The following is a 13,907-nucleotide window of genomic DNA, read 5'->3' as shown; positions in this document are numbered from 1 at the left end:
AGGAGAGTCCCAATGACTCATTAAATCTCCCTCTGTAGATGTGATGATTGAGATCCTAAAACATTCTTATTTAATTTATAATATAGATTAATTAGAAAGTTTCTGTATCCTAAAGAGAAGGAAAAAAATAATTCTTCCTCTATCCTTCTGGGTTCATCTGTGGGACCCTTATAATAAAAGAGAGATTAACAAGAGAAAAACAAGTTTATTAACATGAATACCTCAGGTGTACTTGGGAGGTACCCAGGGAAAAGTGAGTAACTCCCATAGATGGCTCGGATTCAGACTTAAATACCATCTTAAAAGGAAAAGGGGAAAAGAGCTGTAGGCCTCTTAAAGGGGAGTGAAGGACTATCAGGAAAGATATGGGCCCTTAAAAGTGTAGGTAAGAGATACAATAGTGACGAAGTTGGTCTGGGTGTGGTGTTGACTTCTTAGTCCCCTCCCTGAGACAAGAGCCCATCTTCCAGGGTTGAGGAAACTCCCAGCGAAGGAACTGACAGCGGAATCCTTTTTGAAGGATCTGTCCTCAGGCAGATAGGGGAGTTCGGAGAGATCCTCTTTAAGTTCCTGCAGCTGAAGATAATCAATATACCACAGGGACATATGTTGTGGTGGCAAGTTCTGAATTCTTGTAGTCACATTTTGGAGGAGTGCATTCTGCTGTCCTTCAATGCCTAAATTTGTGACTGCAGGCTTTTATCAGTTTTTTCACCAATGTGGTCCGTGAGGTTGAGGTCTTCTTTCGTTTCTCAGAACACTTACTAATAATAAGACCTGGATTGGCCACCAAGCAGCTCTGTGTTCAGTCTCATCACCCATTTCTACTCATGGAGCACTTAGCATTAGAGTGTCATAGTTGGATGTGTAGCCTAGGATTCTTACAGAAACAATTTGACGCGCTGACTTTAATTTGGTAAATAATACAGTAAACCCCCATGGAAGTCCACTATTTGCCTGGCACTGGTTTAGCTATGGTAAATAAGCCCTGAAAAATAAGGAAAATTTAAGGATTACCCCTGAAGCGGGAGAGCTAGTTTCTTGTCTCACAGAATCCAAGAATGAATCTTGCAGACAAAGGCGTGAATAAAGCCATAGAAGTTTGTTAAGCAAGGATACAAACAAAAAGCTCTCAGGAGTGAGGGGTTCCCAACAAGGTGGCCAACATGGGCCTCCAGGGACAGTCTTTCATTTAGAACTGACCAGGGAGCCTGTGGCCTTATCATTCTTGTGATGTCCTGGTTTGAGTAAAGACTGGTGATTACATCTTTAATGGCTGACATCGTTTTTAGGCACAGGTCATTATTGTAAAAAAGACACTCCCCTCCTCCCACCCCCGCCCCCCCATACATGCTGAGGGCAAGGTGGTCTGGTTTGTTCCCTTATCTCTGGTTTCCTTACACTTCCACGTTTTGGGGATTTTTGTGAGCCTGGTCATGGAGCCCCCTATCTATTTCTCCCTACTTAGCCCTACTTGTCCTTTACTCACCTTTAGGAAGAGAAGAATTTCCCTCATATCCCTAATCATCAATTTTGGCAGAGAGACTGAAACATTTTTGAAAAAAGTAACTAATTAAACAGATATTTATTTAGCTGTATTTTATGGACAAGGTGCTAAGGAGGGTAAAATCAAAGCCTCTACCTTCTAGATATTTACCGTGCTATAAGCAAGAGGATATATGTGTAAATTAATAAGTCAACAGAATTAACACAACAGTTTATCCTGGCAACAAAGTATTTCTTCTTCTTTCCAAAAAAGAAGAAATGGAAGCTCAATCTATTTTCTTTTTCCTCTATGTCTGGCTCTTCAGTGAACCTTGTTTTTATCACTCCTTCCATAGTTTGCTTTTTCACAATTCTTTTATATTTTCAGGGCAGGATATTTCTGGCATTTAGCTTTGTGCCTGTTGCAAAGAATATGCTTAATACTTTTTTTTTTTCTTAATGAATGAAGTGTTAAAAACAAGAGACTAGACCCATAATGTAGTCACTTACACTAACCCCAAACCACATGGAGATTTAATTATAGTTTTGGATCCTCCCCATCCCAAATGGAATCTTAAACCATTCAATCAGGAATTATCTGATCAGCAGTAATTAAATAATCCACCTGAAAACCCAAGCCATGCCCTAAGGGAAAGTGACCCTGTCATAACTAATCTGCCTTTTTAATCTAGTGTAACATCTTTGTTCCAGCTTCTTTCTTCCTATGGGAGCTCCTTTCTTTCTGCTAGGTTGGGTGCAGCCTGATTCATGAACTGTTGAATAAAGCCAGTAAGATCTTTAAAATTTGCTTAGTTGAATTTTGGTTTTTAGTAGAAGGTAACAAATTAAAAAAGAGATTGACAAAACATAAGGGACAAGAATGTAGCTTAGAGCTCTAAGCAAATTCCTTAACAGTGGTGTTAAAGAAGCAAAATTCAACAGAGTAAGTTTGAAGATCTGATTAGATTTATTAAAGGACTCATGACTTGGGCAGCGTCTCATCTTGCAAGTAGGGGGCATCTTTTCATAGGAAGGAGAGAGGGGCTAGAAAGTTTCCAGCAAAAGAGAAGAAAGGATTGTTTCAGGCAAGACCACTTTCCCCTTATGGGGAAAGACAGGGGATCTTATCATAGGGCTGATTAATATTCAGATGGAATGGTTTCTAATACTACCATCAGAAGATTTTAGAAAAAGCAATATGACCTTGATAGGTCAGTCTGTAGCTCTATTTCTGTCTCTGTATCCACAGTCAGTAGTTGATTCTTTACCAAAAACAACACATACTCCAGGCCAGGCTCACTTCCTGGATATTGGAATTGGTCAAATCTTCCAAAAGTTCTTAAGCCCAAGAAATAAAACAGAAAAAAAAAAAAAGTGGAAATTTTGAGACACCCAGACCATATTCAAAGTTAATATCCTTAATGAAATCCTTCCTTATCCTTAATAAAATGATACACTACTCACTTTGTAGGATTACTATAAAAGTAGGATTGAGGAAATGAAATATATTTTCTTTTCTTTGTGCAATTACTTGTATTAAATTAATTTCATGTGTTTTATCCCCCTCTTTTGGAGACTGAAGGGTAATACTCTTTGTCTGATTAATGTAAGGAGAAAAAAAGAATGTGTCATTTACTAACTTATGTGTCTTGTTATTCTAGCTTTCTACATGCCTTGCTTTATATTTTAGTAATTTTGTTAGAAAGGCAATTTTAGGTCCATTTGATAGATGGGATACTGAGCTTCAAAAAGGGTGGGTAAATTATACTGAGTTATACAGTAGACACATGGTAGAGATGATTCAATCAAACAATGCTTTACTTGGTATGTTTTGGATGCTCAAAAAGGCATAGGCATGCATACCAAAGGGATTCAATTATTCAGGCCCAGTATATATCTTTATTATTTTTTTTTTCATTTTTAAAAATTTTAATCTCAGTAGAGTGAGCATATAGTGTTATCTTGGTTTCAGGTGTACAGTAGAGTGATTCAGCAATTCTGCTCATCATGATAAGTGAACTCTTTTAATCCCCTGCACCTATTCCATCCATGTCCCCCCCACCCCACTAACCATCCATTTGTTCTCTACAGTTAAGAGTGTTTTGGGGGTGCCTGGGTGGCTCAGTCATTAAGCATCCAACTCTTGATCTCAGCTCAAGTCTTAATCTCAGGGTTTAGAGTTCAAGCCCTGTGCTGAGCTCCATACTGGGTATGGAGTCTACTTTAAAAAACAACAACAACAACAACAAAAAAAACGTGTTTTTGGTTTGTCTCTTTTTTTTCTTTCCTTTTTTTTTTAAGAGATAGTGTACATTCAATCATTCGATGGGGAGGTGAGGTTGGGGGGTCAGAAGCAGAGAGAGAGAACCTTAAGATGGCTCCCTGCCCAGTGCAGAGCCCAGCACAGGCCTCCATCTCATGCCCCTGGGATCATGACCAAAGCCAAAATCAAGAGTCAGAAGCTTAACTGACCAAGCCACCTAGGCACCCTTATTTGTTTCTTAAATTGCACATATGAGTATTTGTCTTTCTCTGACTGGTTATTTTACTTTGCATTATATTTTCTAGATCGATCCATCCATGTTTTGGCAAACCAGTCTCTATCTTTAGTCCTCTGAAACTCTTTTCTCTTTGATTTTATACCTAAAAGGGTATTTACCCAAAGACCCAAAATTGGGGATAAGCATAAAGAGATAACAGAGGTAGAACAATAGACAGGAAGTCTTAAAAGGATAATTTGCATTTATGAAGTTTTCCAGGCTATTTCCACTTTATCTTTAAACTCTCTTTCTTCCTTGATTGTCTTATTAAATGACTAGATTGATAATCTAGAAGTTTTTAAAAAGTACCTGTTGAGCAATATATTCTAGAATTGAGAACCTATATGAAAACTGCTGACTAAAATGTTCATCTGTTAAATGTCTAACTGCCTGTGGACTAGAAACTCACAGTGCATGTGACCATGGGGCATAGCCTCAAAATCCAAGTTTACCTTATTCCTGGAATTGTGAAAGAACTTCTCTGTATTCCTTAGAGCATTCCAGAGCCCAAAGCAAGAAGGAATGCAAATTTCGAAAACCAAGCTGTTGGGCAAACCCATTGGTTCAGCTCAAACACAAACAAAGATACGGTATATAGTTGGTGGGAACTTCACAGAATATAGCTCTCCTTCCCAAAGTTCCAAGTGTTGGAAGGCAGAGTCTGAAGGGCAGAGCTGCTTAGGGGACTTCACAGTAAAGAAGCACCACCTCTTTGAAAGAGTAAGAGCAGTATTTTGCTGAATGTTTGACAGTGACTGGAGTTCACTATCAGTTTAGAAAGAGGGGAGGAGCTAAAGTTAGCTCAAAAATTGCCCACAGGGTAGAATCTGAGCAGAAGTCCCCTGAATTTCTCACCCTGAGTTCTGACCTGTAAGTTTTCCAGGAAAACTTGAGAGATTTTTTTTTTCTTTCTTCTTCTTCTTTTTTTTAAATAGGAGACTGGGAACTGTGGACCCCATCATCGGAATCCTAGCTGGTAAGCACAAGACGCTGATAATACACTCTGTACATAGATACATAGTCACTGATTTTTCCAAGGGAAAATTCTCTTTGCTAGAACCTTTGTACAATGTTTTAGATGTTTCTTTTGCCAATTTCTTCTCTTTTTATTTCTCCAGATTATCTTTATAGAAATGGCACAATCCTCTAATGCATAAACTCCCACACTTTAAAGTGCTGGGTGAAATAGAGATCTTCACCAGTGTATTGCCATCAGTAGTACTGTGCAATTCATTTAGTAAAAGGGGATTACATTTGACTAATTGAAGTTAATTCTGTAGTTGAGTTTAAATGGTAAGATTAGATGATTTTCAGGTCTTTTAATAAGTATCAGGTCCTGTGTTTTCTGGAAATTCCATTTGTCTTATGGTGCTCTGAGTCATATTCAGTACTTATTTGGAGAAGTGAAAGATGTCTATGAGCTAGGTTTCTTCCCCTTTCATTTTATGAAATATTTGCCTAAGAAAGGAGAGTTGATAACACTTTTACTGCATGGCTAAAAAAAATTCTTTTTCTTTCCTGCTTTTGTTTTGAGGAGGGTGGGGTGTTTTTTAGGTAGTAACATTACAGCAAATGTGTTGGTCTTATTAATGTGATGCTGAACATGACATATGCGGTGTCAACAGTGAACAATGATACATTTAAAGAGTACTGCTTTGTGCACGTGTATTTAAATAGCATTTTCTTTCTTTCTCACTGAAAAGCTTTACACTTTTCTTTATAATCTGCTTTGCCAGGTTCTAAACTTTGAACTCATGTGTGATTTGCTCATTTCGTCATGAAACCTGAAACTGTGTAAAGATTAACCCCTGGGTAGTCATGGTCATTTATTTAACTATTTAACTTTAGATGCAGAGGTGACTAGAAGATCCTCAATTCCACGATTCGATGAAAACCAATTTTTTTATAAAGGTTTTAGCTTTAATGTCATAGCTCCCTAATAACATTGACAACACAACTTACAAAATTTAAAAAGCTAAATTGAAGGTAAAATGGCAATTTCCATCACAAGGTCTTACATTTGAAAGATAGTATGGGCATATCTTTCATCTCTTTGTAAAGGAATCTACCTAATTCATTTCATTTGATCCTAATCATGAACATCTGAAGAAAATAGAACTTAAATTAGTTTTACATAACATTGCAGCACAGAAAAGTTAGGGGATTTGCTTAAAAACAAATGTGTGTATATGCCCACCTTCTTAATAAATGTACTCTTTTTTTTTTTTTTTGAGATTTTATTTATTTGGCAGACAGAGATCACAAGTAGGCAGACAGAGAGAGCGGGAAGCGGGCTCCCCACTGAGCAGAGAGCCTGATGCAGGGCTTGATTCTAGGACCCTGGGATCATGACCTGAGCTGAAGACAGAGGCTCTAACCCACTGAGCCACCCAGGCACCCCCAACCTTCTTAATAAAACCAAAATTAAACATGTGAAATATAAATTTTGCAGTTTTTTTAAAAATTGGATTGATTTTTCTTATTTCAGAGCAAGATCATGTCCGTTTATTTGCAAATGGTAAACCTACAGGAGGCACATTAATTGTCTTGGCTGGGAGGGTGAGCGCAGAATGAAGCCGCAAAGGACTGTGAGTTAATAAATTACTTCCTTGGCCTGAGGGCACTCAGGTATTGTGGTCACTGAGGATTGCCTTCACTTCTGGCATTGGCAGTGTATTTTGGCAGATGAAACTCTGGGTGTTCTCTCCAAAAGCCTGTTTCCTCGGCATGTATTTCAGTATCTGTGCAGGTGAGGTTGCGACATCTGTGCTCCAAGAGGCCCATAAGTGAGACCAGACTCTTTAACCTCTGCCTGGCTGGAACTAAATTGGAAAGATTAAAACAGTAGTTAGATTAATTGCCTGCTGTATTTTGCAGATGGAGTATAAGGCTGAAAGAAAAAAGAATGAAGTTAGCAAAAAAAAAAAAAAAGAGAGAGAATGACCCAAAGAAATATTTTTTAAAAATCATAAAGTAAGATCAAACAACAAATAAAATAAGAGGGGGAGGAATTCTGTCCTGTGCATTCTACCCACGTTCCATGCCAAAGACAAGCATGGCTTGACTCCGCTCCTCAAGTGAGGTGTAGTCCCAAACGGTGGCTCTGTTATCCTTCTCTGAACATTTTTGTTTCTAATCTGTTGAGTCCAGAGGTTGGTCTGGAAGTAGAAGAAAATTACTCTGATCCCTCAAGATTGTTAGGAGGATTAAATAAGAAACAAATATAAAAATACTAATGATTAATATGAATATTTTATTTTATTTATTTTAAAGATTTTATTTATTTGAGAGAGAGAGAGTACAAGCACGAGACAGGGAAGGGTCAGAGGAGGAAGCCAACTCCCCGCTGAGCAGGGAGCCAGACACAGGACTAGATCCTGGGATTCCGGGATCCTGACCGGAGCAGAAGGCAGTTGCTTAACCATCTGAGTCACCCAGGTGCCCCCCGATATCTTTTTTAAACAAAGAAAGTTGGATTTTACTGGGAATATGATGGTAGCAAATTAACCTGTATATTGAGGTAACCTGTTCAGAATTTACTGTCAAGTCCAGTGAACCCTCAAAGTTCTGACTCTCCAACAAAATTCCTAAATATAAGGCAGATCTCTTGATTCTTAGTGTCACTGAAAATGTTTTTCTAATTAATTTCACGTGGTTGGAGTAAGAAGGGCATCCCTTTATGAATAGTCCTTAATCATGTGGAATAATCCAAGCTATTTTGTGCATCCTTATTAAATTGCTGTTTTAGGGGAACATTCTACCTAAAGGCCACTGCTCAGGGATGGATGGAATTAAACCGCATTTAAGCCTCCAGGTAGAACATATGTAGTTCAGTAGGGTAGATCAGCAACTCCATCTAGCCACCGGAAGTAATGTGTTTATAGTAAAAACAGGCTTGACAGGCAGAAAACAGCTCGTGGGATTCTCAGGACAGCCAGTTCTCTAGGTGACCTTCCAGGCCTTATACAGTTTGTTGCGTGGAAGGATTCAGTGACTCTCCAGACTAGTTCGTCCTTCCGCTTTCAGGAGATAGAGCTGTCCCATTCCCTGCCATTGCATAACTAATTCAGTTCGTAATTGCTTCTGAAATCACTTCATATTTTTAACAGTCAGTGGTTCTGTTTGACTTTAAAAAAAATGAGTCACTCATGACAATACTCTTTCTAGACCCAACCGTCTTACCCTGCTTTCTATAGTGTTAAAAAAATTGTTGCTCCTGTTTCCAACTGAATAAATAACTACCTCCTGGCTCAGATTCCTGAAAGAATTTATTAGATGTTCAGCTAAACACCATCATGACTGTTTGGCTAAAGCATTCATAGCAAGTCATAGTAACTCACAGACCATTGACAAAACAGTGCATTGTTTCCAGTGAGTCAAGTGTCTAGAAGGGATTTAGTCAGTTGTGACCAGGCAATTGATAATGTCAAGTGGTAGAGACAGTGTCCTCTCTATTCAGAAAGCAGGTTATTTCATCAGAAGGCAAGAGATGGGAACCCATGCAGAATCAGATTGTAGGTATGACAATGTATTTCAGCTTTCCCAACCATAGAGGCATTTAAGTAAATACAGTATCTGACAGGATACATTACTTATGAATTAAGGTGTGCTCTTAAGTGTTACAGGTATCCAGGGGAAGAAAAACTACTTTTAGTTGAAACAGCATGACAGGCCTCAGGGGAGGGGAAAAAATAGTGTTTGAACTTTGAAGGTGACTAGGGATTTTAGAACATTTTAGGCAAAGGGAATGACCTGGGGGAAAAAACTGCAGAGGTAGAGAAATTTTGTGAAAAAGACTAATAACTAAGTATGGTCAGATATTAAAAAAACTGTCAACACCAATGTTGAAATCATTGACTTTTGCACAAAAGCATGGATTAGAGCAATTGAAAGCCATTATCAAAGCTAAAAACAAGCTCAAATCAAGCTCAGTATCCTGTTTGAGAATATAAAGAACAGCAAGCTTATGAGGGGAGATCCCTGGCAATTGAGAAAGGAAGAGGTCAAATGAATAAGCAGAAGAATTCCAGTTTGTAGAATAAGAAGTATGCTTGTTTTACCGGCATGGTATAACATTCAGACATGCAGCACTTCATTGCCTAACACTGGGTGTGTTGGTTGGGGTGCGAGAGAAGAAGACGGTGAGTTAGAAGACAGATGATTGATTTGAGATTTAAGAGGCTCATCTCTGTTAGTTTTAGGTACTTCTTAGGATTTCTAAGCTTTAAGTTTAGTCTGTGAGTTGAAAAATAATCAAGCTTCTATCTTTTGATCTAATTTTCTTCTGAGCTACAGATCCAAAGGTCTAATAGCCAGTTTGTCATTTTTACCTCAGACTTCATATGTCCTGAATAGAACTTGGATTTCCCTCCTCAGAATTTTTCTTTCCTAGGTGTTTCTTACTGCACCACTTTTAACATATTTGCTCAGATCCTCGCCAGGGAAAAATCTATCTGCCTTTTCTCTAAAATATTAATGGATGCGCACACTTCTCTGCTGTTCTCCTCATCACATTTAAGCCACCATCATTTTCCCCCGAACTACTAAAATAGCCTGAATCTGCCTCTCTTTTCCAACTCCTTCTGACTCATCAGAAAGCGGAAAAAGTGATTTTTATTTTGTGCAGAATTATGCCCTGTCACTTTTCTATTCAGGACTCTCCAACAGTTTCCCATTACACTTAGAAAATTATCAAACCCCTTACTAGCTTCAGAGTTCTTCATAATTGACTTCTGGCCCTGCCTTTTTTTTACCTCATAGTGTCTCCTTCTCCCCTAATTTCCATACTGCATTAGCTGAACAGGCCAGCCTGTCCTCACTGCAGGATCTTTGTACTTTCTGTCATCTTCGGTTCCTGGTCTTCACATGCTCAATTCCATAACATGAATCAGATATGCATGTAGATCCCTGCCTCAAAGAAATGCACCTCGCCCTCTCTCTGAGGAAGTCATTCCATACCCTACTGACTCTCCATCCCATGACTCTGCTTTTTTAATTCATAGCTCTTGAAACTCTGAAATTACATTATTTAATTATAAATTTTCATTTTCCACTAAAAAGTAAGCTCTACAAATGGATTATTTATGTACCATCTTTCACAGTGCTGTTTCATCAGTGCTTAGAGATATGGTTGGTGTTCCACAAGTGTTGGTAGAAAGAGAAATGAATGGAGGAATGCATGAGTGGAGCCATAAAAATATAAATTTGTAAATCACGCTACCTGAGAAATTTTCTTCCTCTTGATACTATTCTTGCTCAATTTAAAAAAAAAAAAAAACTAAAATTTTGGGAAATATAAATAAATCAGTATAAAGAAAGCTTGGATAAAGTTTAAGAATATGTAGTTAATTTTCTATTGTTACTTTTTTCCCTCCAGAAAATTAACCTTTCTTTCCAAAATTGTGAGAAATTTTAAATGATTAAACAGTGCAAAATGTAGTTTTCAGAAAATGTCACAGGGTCCTGCTTTGTTCCAAGATGGAAAATACATAGATTTTTTTTTTTTTAAGATTTTATGTCTTTATTTGAAATAGTGAGCGAGAGAGGGTGTGCACAAGGCAGGGGTAGGAGCAAAGAAGGAGGAGAAGCAGACTCCACTGAGCACGAGTCTGCTGGGAGGCTCAATCCCAGGACAATAGGATCATGACTTGAGCCGAAGTAAGAAGCCCAACCAGCTGAGCCACCCAGGTGCTCCTGGAATATATAGTTTTTGAAAGAGAAGTTTCTTTTTATCGGTAGCCGGAAAACCTCTTTGCTCCTCATATAGCAAAAAGTATTAACATTATTTAAGGTAAAGTTACCTTTTTTATCGATATTGTTTTCATTCACAATGAAGAATTTGTTATGGTTCTGTTGTATATGTGTACCTGATTTTAAAACAGTGATCCCAGAACCACTGGGAGTAAAATAATGACAGTGGGATAGGAAGAAAGATAAGCGAGGTGGGTTCCTGTTCTCTATACTTTTACAAAAGCATCTTTACTCTTATCCCCAGTAAGACATTTAGAGGAAAAGGTGATGAACTTAGATATGTTTGAAAGTCACTAATGCGGGCCCTTTTCCAGGAAATAAGAATGGAAAGAGCTAACAATTATTAAGCCCTTACGCTGTCCTCATCACTATTAACTAAATGTCCTTCAACATCCCCAAGTTACTGTCATTTTCTTTATTTCATACATGAGAAAAACTCAAGCAGGAGGCTTAATGCTGTTTGATTAATTATACTATTCTGAGGCTGGGAAGATGAGAATCTTATTTAAGACAAAGGCTTGGCTAATTTTCTACAGAAAAAAAAATGATGGTGGCTAAATTATTTTTAATTGTTTGTTTTCATTTTTAGAGAAACAACTTGTAATGGAGCCTTCATCTCTTGAGTTACCAGATGACACAGTGCAACGCATTGCATCTGAACTTGGATGTCACCCGACAGATGAGAGGGTTGCCCTCCGCCTTGATGAAGAAGATAAGCTCAGGCACTTCAAAGAGCATTTTCATATCCCCAAAATGCAGGATCTACCTGCAGGTAAGAACACTGAAAGGGATTTTATTTTTCTTAATTAATTTATTAATTTATTTTTGCTACTGCCTGTGTTTATCATAAATCCTTGAAATCATTGTTCTGTTACATAATAGAGCTATTGTAATTATGTCTGAAAAACAGCAAGTTCCTGGTGCTACTAAATCAACCTGTCAGCCTACCTAAGCCTCAGATTCTTTATGTTCCTTCTCTTCTTCTGAATAAAATACTTACAGGGTTTTTATACTGTCATCTACTTCTGTGAACAATAGAGTGACTGATTGAAAATTATAGGCAGACGCATTTACTTGTTCTCTAAGCACTTAGAGCTCAAAACAATTTCCTTTCAATACAGTATTAGAATATCTCTTATTTTGTGGTGCCTAGTTTATGATAATATGATATTTGTCTTAGAGAAAATATTATTTTGGGATTTGAGTATATTAAGAAGATGTTATGTGAATAACCATCTTGGTGTGCTATAAAGATGGCATGTATATGACTTGCCCCCTCCCCCCTAAAAAAAGAAAGAAAAAGAAAAGAAACAATCAATTACTAAGAAATGCAATACTGCATTTTTTTTTCTTTTAAATAACACAGTAAGCTGACTCTGTTATTAGTTTGGGGGATGTCCTATTTTAAAAAACAGCACAAATATAAAAAAGCAGCTTTTCTAAATATCTGACTTTGCTCCATTTTACATCAGTGAAAAAGACTACCAGGTTGAATAGAATTGATCCACCAAAATTATTTTCAGATACTTTATAATCCAGTTTAACTTTGAGTTTTCTTTAGGTTAAATGAGGAAGATATAATTTTGGTTACTCATAATCCAAAAGCATCAGTTAGTATGATTTTAAAATGAGATTGGGTCACATAGCTGTCCTGTTTGGAGTATATGTTATAATGTAACTCAGGAAGGCACCCTGTGAAATTACAGAAGGATAAAATAAGAGAAAGCTCTGTATCTAATTTAAAGGTGCTTAATATTAATTGAGGTAGACACTGATATAAATGACAGTTCTAGGACCTAATAAAATGGGATAAGTGAAGGGAACTGATATCACAGAAAAAAAAAATCGAGGTCTTTCTAGAATCTAGAATGAGAGGGCATTTTGATTTAAATCTTAAGGGATTAAAAAGAATTTTGTGTGTGAAAAATGAGGAAGGTAAGTCTAGGGATATTCTTTCAGTGATGTGAGAGAAGTTTGCCTGGTGATGTATGGCACACAGGGGAAGTCCCTTGAAATTCCTATGGCCCACCTGAGATAAGTCTGCTCTGGTGACCCTGCCCTGATGTGCTCTCCAGCCCATGGGCTGCTTGGGAGATCTGATGGGGTTCCTACATGGGAGACCACAGCAGAAGCCTAGAGGGCCACAAAACTTTAGGTGGCCTTCTCCACAGGCACCAAGAACTACAAATCAAGAATTAGGGTTCTAGAACTTTATGACATTTATTGAAAGTTTTAATTTCCTCAAGATTTAGAAAGAATTGTTTTATTCCTTTTAATGAGTAATAGGAAAAGCAGACATAGCAAAGTAAGCAAACAAAAGTACTAACAAAATCTATCCCGCAAGGACAGATGTTGGTATCACAGAGAGAAGAGAAAACATGACAGCAGCACTTGGTGGGTTTGGAGAGAAGGTGGCCAGTGGTCTAGGGTGGCTGCAGCTTGGTCTCTCTTGGAAGAAGAAGGTAAATAATGGCCACATCTAGATACACATTTATGAGCAAGGACTACTTCCTGCACGTGAGAAGTGATGCATTAGGAATTTCCTGTTGTCTTGTCTGTCTGTCTTCTCTTAAGGTGACTTTCTTCTATATTATGCCATCAGATTTGAGATAGAGCTCAGCCCTGAATTTCAAGTATTGAAATGAAGGGGTACATGAAAAGTTAAAACCCTGTTTGAATGTATCACTTACTCTGTTACTGAACCTAAGACTCATTGACTAACATGACTTCAACCTCATGCTGAGTCAGTTTTGTTGCAACAAAATATGTATTAATTACCTTTCCACAGTCCTCTTGTGCCTCAGAACTTTGCTTTCTATCCATCTTTTCCAGCACAGTGGGTTCAAAACCCAATGAACAAACTGTGTTTGTCCTGGGAGGGGCATGGTGGTCTGACGTTGCTATGACAGCCTGCTCTAACTTTTACCTAGCTAGGCAAGTTTAAGAAGCAAGTAGCCTTTCAGCCAGTGTTCCTCCATGTGGAAAAGAAAAAAGCTGCTCCAAAATGTGTAGGGACTTTCCCCAGCATGAAAATTAGATTATGTTAAGTGAGCCTAAGACAGGTCCAGAATATTAGTTTCCTTCTCCCTTTAATATAATGTCCCTTTTGGGGCGCCTGGATGGCTCAGTGGG

General features: G+C 37.9%; 1 protein-coding gene across 7 annotated transcripts in view; it reads left to right on the top strand.

Moving 5' to 3' along the window:
• KYNU (kynureninase) overlaps positions 1-13,907 on the top strand; it is a 130,287-nt gene that overhangs the window by 13,634 nt on the left and 102,746 nt on the right. For 3 of the 7 annotated variants that reach the window (XM_032356223.1, XM_032356222.1, XM_032356229.1), the window contains exon 2: positions 11,365-11,547. In XM_032356223.1, coding sequence (XP_032212114.1) covers positions 11,365-11,547 — 183 coding nt within the window. Of the gene's footprint in view, positions 1-4,605; positions 4,746-4,789; positions 5,002-11,364; positions 11,548-13,907 lie in introns of those variants that run through there. The other 4 variants (XM_032356225.1, XM_032356228.1, XM_032356227.1 and 1 more) reach the window with 3 other exon arrangements.

The sequence above is a fragment of the Mustela erminea genome, chromosome 8 (assembly GCF_009829155.1).
Source record: "Mustela erminea isolate mMusErm1 chromosome 8, mMusErm1.Pri, whole genome shotgun sequence".
NCBI lineage: Eukaryota > Metazoa > Chordata > Mammalia > Carnivora > Mustelidae > Mustela > Mustela erminea.
This window is presented reverse-complemented; position numbering and strand designations above follow the sequence as displayed.